This window comes from Microplitis demolitor, chromosome 6, assembly GCF_026212275.2.
Source record: "Microplitis demolitor isolate Queensland-Clemson2020A chromosome 6, iyMicDemo2.1a, whole genome shotgun sequence".
NCBI classification, from domain to species: domain Eukaryota; kingdom Metazoa; phylum Arthropoda; class Insecta; order Hymenoptera; family Braconidae; genus Microplitis; species Microplitis demolitor.
The window spans coordinates 12,149,452-12,164,234 of record NC_068550.1 but is presented as its reverse complement, the minus strand read 5'-3'; the positions used below and the strand labels follow the sequence as shown (position 1 = coordinate 12,164,234).

The 14,783-nt window shown below is 33.1% G+C and overlaps 3 protein-coding genes across 3 annotated transcripts; all 3 read left to right on the top strand.

Moving 5' to 3' along the window:
* The first annotated feature begins 309 nt into the window (after positions 1 to 309).
* Positions 310 to 1,695, top strand: LOC128668012 (uncharacterized). Its single transcript, XM_053740160.1, has one exon. The coding sequence runs from the start codon at positions 310 to 312 to the stop codon at positions 1,693 to 1,695; it is 1,386 nt and encodes a 461-aa protein (XP_053596135.1).
* A 291-nt stretch (positions 1,696 to 1,986) lies between these two features.
* On the top strand, positions 1,987 to 2,853 carry LOC128668011 (ATP-dependent DNA helicase PIF2-like). The gene has a single exon (XM_053740159.1). The coding sequence runs from the start codon at positions 1,987 to 1,989 to the stop codon at positions 2,851 to 2,853; it is 867 nt and encodes a 288-aa protein (XP_053596134.1).
* A 99-nt stretch (positions 2,854 to 2,952) lies between these two features.
* On the top strand, positions 2,953 to 3,765 carry LOC128668010 (uncharacterized). Its single transcript, XM_053740158.1, has one exon. The coding sequence runs from the start codon at positions 2,953 to 2,955 to the stop codon at positions 3,763 to 3,765; it is 813 nt and encodes a 270-aa protein (XP_053596133.1).
* The last annotated feature ends 11,018 nt before the right edge of the window (positions 3,766 to 14,783 follow it).

Genomic DNA, 14,783 nt, shown 5'->3' with positions numbered 1-14,783 from the left:
AAAGTGCAGGGACAAGTCTACCATAGGATAGGAAGCCTTATGGTAGAAAATAATCAACAACCATCATTTCTCCAAATATACTTTGTTGGTGATGACAATCGTGAAAGAGAAATTCGTTGTGGGATCTGTCCTGGTATTAAGCCAGAGTTAATTCACCAACTTCAAAATTTGCTTCGTGAACACCATCAATACATTAAAGATTTTAAGGTTGCTATTGAATCAGTTCCTAAGAATCAGAAAGAGTTTCAGGTTATAATTAATGCTGATAAAAAGCCTCCGGGTGAACATCGAGGTCGTTTCAATGCTTAAATGGCTAAAGAAGTAGCAGTTATCATCGTTGGACAAAATTCTGAAAAGAGAAATATCATCCTGAACAGCAGAGACGATAAGTTAAAGCGAATCAGTGAAATCCATCGCGCGTATGATACTTTACAATATCCTCTGATGTTCTGTCGTGGAGAAGATGGCTATCACATTAATATTCCTAAGCGTGATGAAAAAACTAAGCGTCCTCTAAATAAGACCGTGTCAGCTTCTGAGTTTTACAGTTATAGAATAATGGAGCGTAATGGAGAAGAAAATCATTTACTTTTATTTCGCACTCTATTAAATCAATTTTTGGTTGATATGTATGCGAAAATTGAAACTAAACGACTTAATTGGATTCGTAACCATCAAACAAACTTACGAAGTGAAGAATACGTTCACCTTAAAGACGCTTTAACGAAAACCGACGGTCAGATAACAAAAATAGGTAAAATGGTTGTGCTGCTATCTTCTTTTACTGGTGGGCCACGATACATGCATGAACGAACTCAAGATGATTTGACTTATGTACGTCATTTCGGACGTCCAGACTCATTTATTACGTTCACTTGCAATCCAAAATGGAAAGAAATTGAAGAGCTTTTAGTTCAAGGCCAAAAATCTCACGATAGACATGACTTAATAGTAAGAATTTTTCACGTGAAAATTAAGCATATGATGAATCTTCTGACAAAAGGTTGCATTTTTGACAAAACGAAGTGTCATATGTATACTGTGTTAGAAGAAAAGCTGAGACCAGAATCTATTGATAAGGTAATTAGTGCTGAACTGCCTAATCAAGATCAAGATCAAGAACTATATGAAATAATAAAAACAAATATGATTCACGGTCCATGTGGTTCTTTTAATAGAAATTCTCCCTGTATGGTGGATGGTTCATGCACGAAAAAATATCCAAAACATTTTATAAAGGAAACCCAAACAGGAGAAGATGGATATCCTAAATATCGTCGGCGATCTCCTGAAGATGGTGGAGTAACAACAATAATAAATGGAATTAATATAGACAATCGATGGGTGGTACCGTATAAACCTGTCCTGTGTCGTACATTCAAAACTCATATAAATGTTGAAGTTTGCAACTCAGTGAAATCAATTAAATATATTTGTAAGTATATAAATAAGGGATCTGATCAAGCACCATTCACTGTTGCAGATCTTGATGAAGTGACAAAGTATGAAGCAGGACGATACATTAGCACTTCTGAGGCAGTTTGGCGAATACTGAGTTTTCCTATCCACGAGAGATTCCCTCCAGTTATGCATCTTGCTGTACATTTAGAAAATGGTCAACGAGTTTTTTTTAATGAAAATAATATACTCAATCAGATCAACAATTCCAAAACAACACTTATGGCTTTTTTTTAACTCTGTAAAGTGGACAATTTTGCGAAAAAATTATTATATTGTGAAGTTCCAGCTTATTATGTCTGGAGAAAACACCAGTTTCACAGAAGAAAACAAGGAAAAATTGTGCCAGGTTATTTAGGTATAAAAAAAGATCATGTTTTAGGCAGAGTGTATACTGTCCATCCTACCAATACTGAATGTTATTACCTCCGTCTTCTTTTGCATGAAGTTCGCGGTCCAGAGTCATTTACGGCTTTAAGAACTATAAAAGATGTAATCTATCCTACATTTCAAGAAGCTTGCAGAGTAATGGGATTGCTCGAAGACGATGCTCATTGGGATCAAACTTTAGCAGAAGTCTCAATTTCTGATTCATCTTACAAAATACGTGAATTGTTTGCTGTTATGTTAGTTTTTTGCCAAGTTGGAGATCCGATTAAATTATGGGATAAATATCGAGATAATTTCACGGACGATATTAAAAGACGAATGAGTAGGAATCGCGAAAACTCTGAGTTAGATGTTGATATTGTTTACAATCAATGTTTGATTAATCTTGAAGATATGGTCATTGCTATGTCAGGTAAGACTCTTTTACAATTTGGTCTCACTTCACCATCTCGAGAACAAGAATCTGGTATTATTAATCAACAATATTTAAATGAATTAGCTTACGACACTGATAAGTTAACCGAAGAAGTGATAAAAAGTGTTCCGATACTGAATAAAGAACAGAAAGGAGCATATGAATCTATATTGAATAGTGTCGTTTCTGATTCTGGACGATTGTTCTTCCTTGATGCTCCTGGTGGAACGGGAAAAACATTCTTGATTAATTTGTTGCTTGCGAAAATTAGAAGTGAAAAAAGTATTGGTATTGTTGTTGCTTCTTCAGGAATTGCGGCTACTTTAATTGACGGAGGCAAAACAGCTCACTCGACATTTAAATTACCTCTTGAAATGAATCATTCTGATAATATTCTATGCAATATTTCTAAGCAGAGTTATATGGCTCACGTTATCAGAGAAGCAAAACTGATAGTATGGGATGAATGCACTATGGCTCACAAAAATGCTATTGAAGCTCTCAACAGAACTCTTAAGGATATAAGAAATAGTGACCGAATAATGGGTGGAATAACTGTTGTTTTAGCTGGTGACTTCAGACAAACTTGACCTGTTGTACCACGAGGTACACGTGCAGATGAAGTCAAAGCCTGTCTCAAATCTTCAGTTTGATGGCCTCATGTTAACGTACTGTCTTTGAAAATTAATATGCGCGTTCATATACAACATGATTTGAGAGCAGAAGAATTTTCAAAGTTACTCATTGATATAGGGAATGGACAAATTTCAGAAGTTGACGGACGAATAAGTATTCCGGATAACCTAGGTGGTATTGTTGATGATTTAACTACATTAACTGATAAAATATACCCAGATATCAATAAAATTGGAGTTAATTGCTCTTTATGGCTAAAAGAAAGAGCTATTCTGACTCCAACGAATGATTCAGCGAATAGCATTAACAACTATCTTATAGAAAAGCTATCAACTAATCAAATGAAGTATAAATCTATTGATACAGTCGTAGAAGTTGATGATGCTGTCCATTATTCTGTCGAGTTCTCACATACACTCAACCCATCCGGAATACCATCTCATATTCTCAATCTTAAAATTGGAGCACCAATAATGTTACTGCGCAATTTGAATCCTCCAAAACTATGTAACGGTACCAGACTACAAGTGAAAAATTTACATAAAAATATTATTGAAGCTACAATTTTAACAGGTAAACATGAAGGAGAAGTCGTATTTATTCCAAGAATTCCTTTGGTTCCATCTGACTACCATTTCAACTTCAAACGTCTACAATTTCCTGTTAGGGTTTGCTATGCTATGACTATCAATAAAGCGCAGGGGCAGAGGTTAAAATTAGCTGGTGTAGATTTGAGACATGATTGTTTTTATCATGGTCAGTTTTACGTGGCATGCTCAAGGGTCAGTTCACCGGACAACTTGATTATTCTTCAACCAGAAAAAAAGACGAAAAACATTGTTTACAAGGAAATTTTAAGTTTGTAACTGTATAAAACTGTTAATTTTATTCATTGATAAGTATTGAGTGATTGTTATATTTTTGTTCATTATGAGAAATAAATTTTTGTAAAAAGTTAAAACTTAATTTTTTTTTTGTTGTGTATGCCTCCTGGGGATCCCGCAACGTTAAATAACGGGGACGCATTCCAATACACAGTACCTCATGGGTGATGCGGAAATCTGTGAATGACAAATGCATTGACTGGTACTATTTTTCCTGACTAAAAATTTTAAAAATTCACTTCATTTATCGATAAGAAAATATACATTTTGTATTTAATATAAGAAATAAAGATTAAAATTAATAGTGTGCCCAGCGAAGCGGGCGGGTGGCTGCTAGTATATATATATATAGACAATAGAATAACAGGGTCAACCCAGGTATAAAAAATGCGCGCAAACAATAGAAGGGTCCAAGCGGTTGCAGCTGCCGGTCGACCTTAAAGGTTAGACTCCGAGGTGCTCTAGGAAACTCGTTATAACTTCCGAAATATTTCGAATTTCTATCTGAAATTTTCACAGTATATTCTCAAGACATTGTACTTTCAAATTAAGTAAAAAAAAAATTTTCCGATTTTTTAAACCCAAGTTACCAGACTACTACGTTAACCGAAAATTTAATCTGGTAATACAAACTTAGTGAATTAAAAAAAAAAAAATTTTTAATACAAACATACCAATATTATTTAAATTGTCGATCGAATCATAAAATTGAGTGATATTTTCTACAATGCTATCAAGCTGATCAGAGTTGCTAGTTTTATGAGAAGTAGTACGTCTAAGTAAAGTATGCTCAGGTGAACTCGATGATGTTTCGTCATCGCTGTTATTAATAATATTTACGATAGGGCTATTGAAAGAAATCCATCCTCGTCGTTAGTCGATAAATTTAAACTATCTAATTCAAACTCTCGAGCTTCATCATACGTTTCTATTGGAAAATATAGGTTAAACGAGTGAAAAGATTATATTATTGGTAGCATGACGTAAAAAATAGAGTTGTTTAATAAAAACAGTGAGTTCGTTACTCAATACATTTGCATATTTATAATTTTAAATTAAGATATACAAATATGTAGCGTAACTATAATTATCGTTTTTGCTCAGTTACTAAGTATTTGTAATCACTTTACCGTATGGCCCAAAAATTCGAGTGTATTCGTAAGTTAACCAATTGTCTTTTGGATTTTCAGCTTTAATTATTTGCAAAATTGGGTTTTTTGTCTTCGGCCATTTAAAGGTTTTAGACTCTCTATCTAGCCAGGATCTATGAACGATGCCAGAACACTCGTTCCAAAATACTACGAAATACATCTCAATAATTTAATCATTCTGAATAAAAAAATATAAAAGAATCGTAACCAATCGTCAAATTTATTAAAGGCAAAAATCAAATTCTATCAGTCATTTTAGTTTCAAATATTCCTTCAAATTATTTAATAAATTGAAGGATTATTTAAAATTATTTCTATTTAATTTCAGAATTAAACTCGGAGCCAAATAAAAAGCATATAGTAAAATAAATAAATTAGTTGTTATGGGTAGACAAGTTTGGTATAGTATTGTTTAATAACTTGAATTTTGACTCATAAATAACAACAAAATATTTAATGAACAAAGTATACTATTAATATATCATTTAAAACAAATAAATTTCATGTTAAATCTTTAAGCTGAAATTTATTTAAAAAATCAACCATCAATTTATATAAATAATAAGAAGTTATTTACAAAAATATTTATAAAGAAATTCATACTTACAATTTTAATCAGGTGCTGAAAAATTATTATTAGGTGTACAAAAAAGTTCTACCCGTTTTTTGTCAAAAAAAAATATATTTAAAAATTTTAAATAAAATACAAATTTTAATCAAAATAACCACCATCAGCATCTACTACCCTTTGCCAACGCTCAGGCAACTGATGGATCCCACGGCGATAAAAGGCTTGATCTTTTGTCGAAATGAAATCATCTATTGTTTTTTGCATTTCGTTTTCATTTTGTAAGTGTTTGTCAGCCAAGTAATTTTGCAATGAACGGAATAGGTGAAAATCACACGGTGCAAGGTCTGGTGAATACGCCGGGTGCGGTAAAACTTCCCACTGTAAATCATTTATAGTGTGGTGGACGATTGAACTTCTATGAGGCCTGGCGTTATCATGCTGCAGTATCACTGGTCGAGGTTTTTGTCCCGCAAATCGTCTTTTACTGTTGATTTCATCTGCTAATTTTTTTAATTGACAACTGTAGCGTTCTCCAGTAACGGTTTCTCCTGGTTTGAGTAACTCATAATATAGCACGCCCCACTCATCCCACCAAATACAAAGCAATATTTTTTTCCCAAAAACATTACGTTTTGGTGTTGATGTCGTTGGTTGTCCTGGGTCTACCCAATGTTTTCGACGTTTAGGATTCTCATAGTAAACCCACTTTTCGTCCCCTGTTACAAGTTTCCACAAAAAACTTTTTTTTTTATGTCGTGAAAGCAACGACAGGCAGGTGTCAACTCGTCTCTCTCGTTGTTCTGGAGTTAATTCATGAGGTACCCATTTTCCTTCTTTTTGAATCTTACCTAAAGCATGTAATCTTTCAGAAATAGCTTGTTGAGTAACGTTTAACTTTTTCGCAAGTTCTTGTTGTGTTTGTGCAGAATCTTGATTCAGTAATTCTTCCAATTTCTCGTCACTGATTGTTGAAGGTCTTCCAGAGCGTGGTTTATCATTTAAATTAAAATCTCCGTTTGTGAATTTCCGAAACCATCTTCGACAAGTACTGTCATCAATAACACTGTCACCATAAGTTGCACAGATTATTCTTTGAGCTTCAGCAGCACTTTTTCCTTGATGAAATTCATATAAAAGACAATGGCGGATATGCTCATTACTTACTTCCATTTTTAACTTAATAAAAAAATATATATATCGAAGATTAATATATTAAAAGTTTAATGAATTTAAAGAGTACAAACAGCTGTGCATGTACATATACGTATTCATAGCTAACCTATAAATAGCTGTTAAATAACTCCATCTTTGAAAAACGGGTAGAACTTTTTTGTACACCTAATAATTTGTCTCACAATAACATGAGATTAAATTCGCTATTAACAATCTTTATGAAAATTAATATTATATGAAAACAATTAATAATAATATTTTTATTATGTTTTTTGTAATAAAATCTGTATTAATGCTGATACGCATTTGTTTCTGTTTATATATGTAGCGTTGCTACAGTAATTACGATCGATCAATTTCGGCAATCTACGGCGAAGATCGATTTTTCCATATTCCGTCTCTACCTCATTTGTAGAGACATTACACAATTACGAGATACACCTCTGAGCTGCAAACACGCATTCAAGCATTTTCATTTTGTATACTGTTACGATATTTTAATATCGCGGCAGTCTCGCATCAGGTCGGTGAGCAACAGAGGGCAGCACACGCTGCTCACACGTCTCATCCGACATTGTATTATAATTATTGTTTGTTTACATGTAAGATTTTATTTAATTATTGTGTTAATAATACGTTATTGATTTCTTAGGTATAAATTGTATTTGAAGCAGGAGATCTCACTGATTAATTAGAGTATATATTTGGATTTTTGTAGCGCTGGGAGAAATAGCTGCGCATTTCATTTATGTGCTCATGATTATTTTGAATTGGTTGGCACTAGCGCGTCAACGCAGCAGTTAGCATCAGTAAATTTATTTATTATAAATAAATCTCCTAGTTTAGTAAATAAATCATTGATTGATTTATCTTAAAATCATATTAATAATTAATTATGAAAGGGCAACTGGTCATTTAGCGTCGGGAACTGGGCAAATTACACGGCCAAAGTTATGTATTATGTTGGTGGTACTCTAAAGAAATAACATGCGACAGTTGTATATCTCCATTAGTCAAAGTGAGATATACGACAAAATGGCGCCGGTCTAGGTGCCGGCGTGAGATTCACGTGCTGCCATGGTCAGACGTGGGAAAGACTCTGTAAGAGTAGCGTGTGTGCTCTTTTACATTAAAATAATTATAAATTTGTCGCCATTTGGTATTTTGTGTAGATAATATACACCCATTGGCATTAGTTGAGCATTTGATAAATCGCGTAAAGGAAAATACATTTACCGTATTAGCGTGCAACCAAGGGAGTTGAATAATACGTAAACTGTAAGTACTTTTTGGCTAATACGTTGGCGTGTAATTTGGTTCCCGAGTTGGTGATCATTTGTATATAGCATAAGTGTAAGAGAGATAGTGAATTCTGAATATTAATAATTTGTCATAAGCATATGATGGAATGCGTAAATATTATACTCAGTAACTACGAATACAATCCGTGAAAATATTCCGCACTACTTTACCAAATATTGAGTGTGATAAATGTTTGGTTTTTTTTCATTATCATTTATTATTAATTTGAGTTATTATTTTTATAATTAAGTTTTGGTGCGTATTATTAGTTTATTATTTTACTTATCACGTGAGAGTGATACAAAGGTATACATATCACTCATAATTATTGTATCCAAGAGTGCTCTTTATCTGTATTATTTGAGTATAGGATAATATTATTTCGTGAATACCGTAAAATTCACCATTGGAAATTATTGGGAATTTGTACTGGAAATACTTCAAATTCTTATATGAGATTATTTTATTTAATATTTCCTAATTTACATTTGTTTATGTTCACGTGTGAGTGAGACTATTAATTATTAATAGCTATATGTTTTACAATACATTTATTGTTTATGCAATATTATTATTATTGGAATTATAATTTTATATGCGCATACTACTATTATTAATTTTCTTGTAAGTGATTTACTATTATTTTCGATATTATTTATGTGAGTATGCGATATATATTTGACTGATGATTTATTCATTAACTAATAATTGAAAACAAATGGTCATCAACCCGGTGGTATTTAATATTGTTATTTTATTACTGCTATCTTTTCTTGCTATCCTAATTCCTAAAATCTGAGATCGCTATCCTGTTATTCATTTTATTTTCATTTTTATTTTTCTGTTATTTCGTTTTTGTGGTATTTCGAGTTAATTTTGTTCGTGGGGCACACGAACTGGCGCCCAACTAGGTTGTCTAACCCAGCCTGAGCAGAGCAGCTAGTCCAGGGAGATTCAGGATATCTCCAGGTGGGACATTTATTTTGGTTTTATTTTATTTTTTTCAGTTTTTCAATCAACGGAGAGCCATAACGGCTACTGAGCGCCAACCACACTCCGCCGTGGGACGCGTAAAATAGTAGAGAACGTTATAATACTTTTCTTTTAATGTGTTAATTACGTCGGATAAATAAAACATTTATTAATCATTATTAGTTGGTTTAAATAATTTATTTTAATATAATTAAATTTTGCCCTTAACCACTAAATTGGTGACCCTAACGTGATCTTTTTTCAAAGAAAGCGTCGAACCCATGCGTTACACAGTTTGTAAAAATCTCGCGAGTTCTCGTGTCGTTTGCCGTAAATATTTTGTCACGTTGCCGATTAACCAGCGAGACCGTGATTTTCATTCGCAGTTATTTTTCTGTGAATTCATTTGTGATTTAATTCGTGTAGTAAATTTTTCTATTATTGTGCAGTTTTTTCATTTTTTATCACCCCTGGTGTATTTCTGGGCATCTTATGGACGTTATGCCGCATCAGTGTTGATTCGAGGGACCTTCAGTGCGAATCGAATAGTGATAAAAGTTTTCGGGAGCTGTGATAAAAAATTGTAATCAATTTTTTGTGAAGTGATGCGTATAATTTTCTTTCCGTTACCGGAAATACCATCGAGGATTAAGCCGATACACCGGCTGCACATTCCTGAGCCGTGCGTCATCGATAATCTATCGGTAGCACAGTACCGAATTAAAGACATTGTTGATGGGTGAGGTCAGATTCTGAAACTGAGAGTGATAAGAAAATTAAATAATTTTAAGTGCAGGTGATATTATTATTATTTGAAATTTTATTTTTATTTTCTATATTTCAAAATGTACGCATCCGCTGCAGAGGAAATCGCTGCTTTGCGTAAGCAACTTGCACTATTGGCTGCCGAGTATAGCGAAATGCTTACTCAAGAGCAACTTCCAAACACACGATCCAGAGCACACCGATACCATCGTCCTCGGAAGGTTGAAAAATTTGACTATTGCTGGTATCACTTCAAGCATGGTAAAAATGCCCGATCATGCACTCCCGGTTGTAAAGGGCAGGGAAACTTAAACGAGAATCAGTAGAGGTGGCTAATGATTCTCAATAGATTTCTTGCCGCCTGCTTATACGAGACCGAACTACAGGAACGGAATATCTTGTCGATTCCGGCTCCGATTTGTCCGTCTTTCCACGTAGCTAGCTGAAATCAATCAGTACACCTATAGGTTACCAATTGTATGCCGCACACCGCTCGATAATTCAACCCTATGGTTTGAAATCGCTTACATAAAACCTTGGACTTCGCCGTGATTTCTCGTGGAATTTTATCATTGTTGACGTCACTAAACCGATCATAGGTGTAGACTTCTTAAGTCATTATGACTTACTAGCCGACCTAAAACGGAAGTGCCTTCGTGATGGCATCACTGGTCTACTGACACCCGGAAATTCTCACACTTAGGGATGGGCAAATGAAAAAAATATATCGATATATATCGTATCGATATTTTTAAACAATATCGTTATCGGCAGAGTAAAAAATATCGATATTTCGATATATCGATATTTTTACCTCAAGGCGCGATTACTGGCAAAATTGTTGGAATATTCGAACATAAAAAAGAATAACACATATATAATCGTTTTTCTTATTTTTCAAATATGTATTTGACAATTTTAAGTATTATCACAATACATATATGACCATTTCAATTATTATAAAAATACATATTTAGCAATTTTAATCATTATTAAATTACATACTTGGGAAATTTGATTATCATAAAAATACATATATAACAATTTCAATTACTATAAAAATACAGAATTGGCAATTTTCATTATTATCACAATACATATATGACAATTTTAGTTATTATAAAAATACATACATATTTGGCAATTTTAATTATTATTAAAATACATTTTTGGTAGATTTATATTATATATTATTAATACTTATGTATATTAAGTTGTTTCAAAAAAATCGACTAAGGTTTTTTTTCGAATGGCCGTGGAATTCTGTCAGACAATATCAATATAAAGTTTCTGTTGAAATATGAGCTCTTAATATTGATATTTAGAGGTCGCGAATCATAATTTTCTATTTTCCATTTAAATAACATGGGAAAAAAAACATTTTAAGCTTAGAATTTTATACCTTGGCAATGGCTGATTGTACAGATGAGCTAAGGATATAATCCTTTAGGGAATGAAACGCTGTACAAAAAAAGTCTCTTATCATTTTTTGATAAATTTGTCTGTTAAAAAGTTATTGGAGCTTGAAGTCAAATTTATAGTGAATGTCGAGATCTTATTACTTTTTGAGTGAAACTATCAGACTTATCACAAAATGCCATCAAATCATTATTGTAGAGAATTTTATTCTGTACAAATTATTTTCAATAAACTCTTTGAAAATTCCGCATAACTTTCTAGTTATTTCAATTTCAATATTAAGCTCTGAAAAAAAAAAATAGTGTTCTGATCGATTTTAAGAGCTCAACATTAAAATGGAAATAACTAAAAATTTATGAGAAATTTGAGAAAACTTTATTCGAGATAATTTGTCGGGAATCAAATTTTCTTCAAAAAAGATTTTATGACATTCCGTGATAAATCTGATAGTTTCACCGAAAATTTAAAAAGAACTCGAAATTTACTATAAATTCGATTTCAAGCTCCAATAACTTTTTTACAGACAGATTTATCAAAAAATGATTAGAGACTTTTTTGTAGAGCGTTCGATTCTCTACAAAAATTTATCCTCCGCTTATCTGTAGAATGAGCCATTTCCGAGGCATAAAATTCCAAGCTTAAAATTTTTTTTTCCCATGTTATTTAAATGGAAAGTAGAAAATTATGATTTGCGACCTCTAAATATCAATATTAAGAGCTCATATTTTAACAGAAACTTTATATTGATATCCTCTGACAGAATTCCACGGCCATTCGAAAAAAAAACCTTAGTCGATTTTTTTGACACAACCTGATATATATATATATATATATATATATATATATATATATATATATATATATATATATATATATATATATATATATTTGAAAATTAAAATACATATTTGGCAATTTTCATTATTATCAAATATATTGTTGATAGATTTATGTACTATTAAATACGTATTTAAGTACTGATTATCATTATTCTTGGTTTGAAATAGTTGAAAAGTCAACAATTTAAGCCAAAGTATCTTATTGAAATCCTAATCGAACCAGTATTCATCAGAGATAGACATTAGCAGTACTCTTTCTTTAATATGCTCCCCGGTTCATCTACTTTTGTTGACGGGCACAGCCAAATTTACAGCCCAAGCAAGCCTTTCGGATGATACTGAGGATGCTGGACATATCAAATATTTTAAAGCGATTTCAGATAAAACCGGGGTGAAATGTCGGCAATTTACCCAAAACTCTATTGGGTCTGATTTCCTGTCCAGATGTGGTTGGTCCGAATATTGCTTCAGCTCATTAGGGACAGAACCAGAGCTTGGTATTTCTGCTTTGATCATTCTGAGATTAATCAATTTCTCATGCCTACATCAAATTGATATCTTACCAGTTTCTGGTGTTGCTTGAACTGGTCGTGGGTCTTGGGAACGCTGGCCTCTTCCCCGGTGTCCTGATCTAATGTCATTGCTGATTTTTGTTATTGAATTTGAGACAGCTATTGGAGGCTTAAAATTCTGACGCTTAAACCGAGGATCCAATATTATTGCAGCTGAGAGAAAGGTGTTTTTTCCAAAGGGCACGAGTTTTTCATCAGTTTTCTTCAGTAATGCTTTTCTTACAGTTTCCCCTAGATCGGTTGATAGAGTTGACTGGTTACTTGACGCAATAAACTCCAGATGGGAATCGCTAAACTAGAAGTTACATACTTCTCCCCACTTATCAGTAGCTTCTTTGGAAGGACGGAGAAGTGTAATAAGGTCTTTTAGTAGATGAAGCTGCGAATATGCAACCATATCAGGAGTATGATTATTACATTGACTTTTTGTGGCTAATATTTTAGCTACAAGTGCAGACAGCTTAAAAAAAACGTTCCAGCATGCCTAAGCATGAGTTCAATTGAGTGCAGACTACTTGCATCAATGTCAGCACTTCACCCTCTTTTTTTCCTGATTCTTCTTGTTCAGCTCGTAATTGGTCAGAGGCGTTTTCGGACTGTTTGAAAAACGTCACAATACTTCTGACGTCATCGCAAAGATTAGAGAAAGTAGGAATACCTTTCAATACTGCATCAACTATGAGGTTCAAGCGTGTGCGCGTGTGTGTGTGTGTGTGTGTGTGTGTGTGTGTGTGTGTGTGTGTGTGTGTGTGTGTGTGTGTGTGTGTGTGCGTGTGTGTGCGTGTGTGTGTGCGTGTGTGTGCGTGTGTGTGTGTGTGTGTGTGTGTGTGTGTGTGTGTGTGTGTGTGTGTGTGTGTGTGTGTGTGATAGAAAATAATTCCAGGGGAATTTTTTATCAATAATTTTGAAATAATTAGATCCAGGGGATCTGGCAAGTTGCCTATTTTGTTTAGTATAAAGTCCGGGGGACTAAATTTTATTTAAGCTCCAGGGGATCAGGCCAGTGGCAAACTAAATATTGTAATTTATAAAGTCCAGGGGACTAAGTAATTAATGTGATAAAGTCCGGTGGACTCCGTAGTAATGAAATAATTATAAGTAAAGTGAAACCCGGTGGGGTAAAATTGGTTGTGATAAATAAAATTGTTAATTATATTAATTAAAGTATTGTGTAATAAATTTAATTCCTCATCCTATCTCACTTATAAAATTCAACGACCCTGAAATTTTCTAAAATTAACAACTCCGGTTCTGGAAGGCCGAGTCTTATCTTCCAGTGGCGCACTTATTAAAATCAATAAATAAAGGGGCCAAATTTGACAAGGTTGAAAATTACCCTGTTATAATGGATACAAATAACAATAAATATTTTACGTGGAACGTTGCACAATTAAAAGAAGATAACCCAACTATTTATTTACCTGTTTAATAACTTTCATTTTTTTCAACAATAACATTCGTTACGAAATGGTTAGGACATGATTTCCAAAACCAAAAATTTACTATAGTCTTTTCCCAAAGGGCCCGACGTTTTTCATCATTGGAAAAAGTGGAAGTTGCTTTTCCTCTACAAAAAGAAATAAAACACTTAACTATATTCTGTATAAATTTTAATTTTTCTGATATCGAATATATACGATAATCATGCGACACTTGTAGCTATTCCAAAACACATATGTATCTGACAAACATACTGTATATTTATTATGGTTCGACATCTATATTATTTATCGAAAACATCATATAATTGATTGCAAATTTTTAAATTTATTCGGGTTTTTTTTTTTTTAAATCACTCTACAACAAATTTTTTTTTTTAAATTTGACATTTCAAAATTTGCGCTCTACCGAATTCGCGGTTATGCTGTTTTCAAGCGGAGGAGTTTGGCAAAACGCACAGAGACAGCACTAAAACCAAAACTCGCGCGCTTTAATGCCGATAAACTGAGCTCGATCTAGTAATTAATATATAAAAATAACTAGAATGTAACAATACTAAGTGGATTCTACTTATTATTGAAAAATATAATAAATTTAAAAAAAAAATATCTAATTCGATATTCAAAAATAAATATCGAATATCGATTATCCGAGATAGTAGTTAGTTACTCAGCGTCAAACGAAAAAACATTCAACGGTGCATCACATTCGAACGTCACCTGGTCAGCCAGTTTCGTGTAAAGCAAGACGCCTGGCTCCAGATAAATTGAAAATTGCACAAGCCGAGTTCCGAAAA

Excerpts from the sequence above, each read along its gene's own strand:
- LOC128668012 (XM_053740160.1), top strand. The coding sequence starts at position 310 with ATGGCTAAAGAAGTAGCAGTTATCATCGTTGGACAAAATTCTGAAAAG.
- LOC128668010 (XM_053740158.1), top strand. The coding sequence starts at position 2,953 with ATGCGCGTTCATATACAACATGATTTGAGAGCAGAAGAATTTTCAAAG.
- LOC128668011 (XM_053740159.1), top strand. The coding sequence starts at position 1,987 with ATGGGATTGCTCGAAGACGATGCTCATTGGGATCAAACTTTAGCAGAA.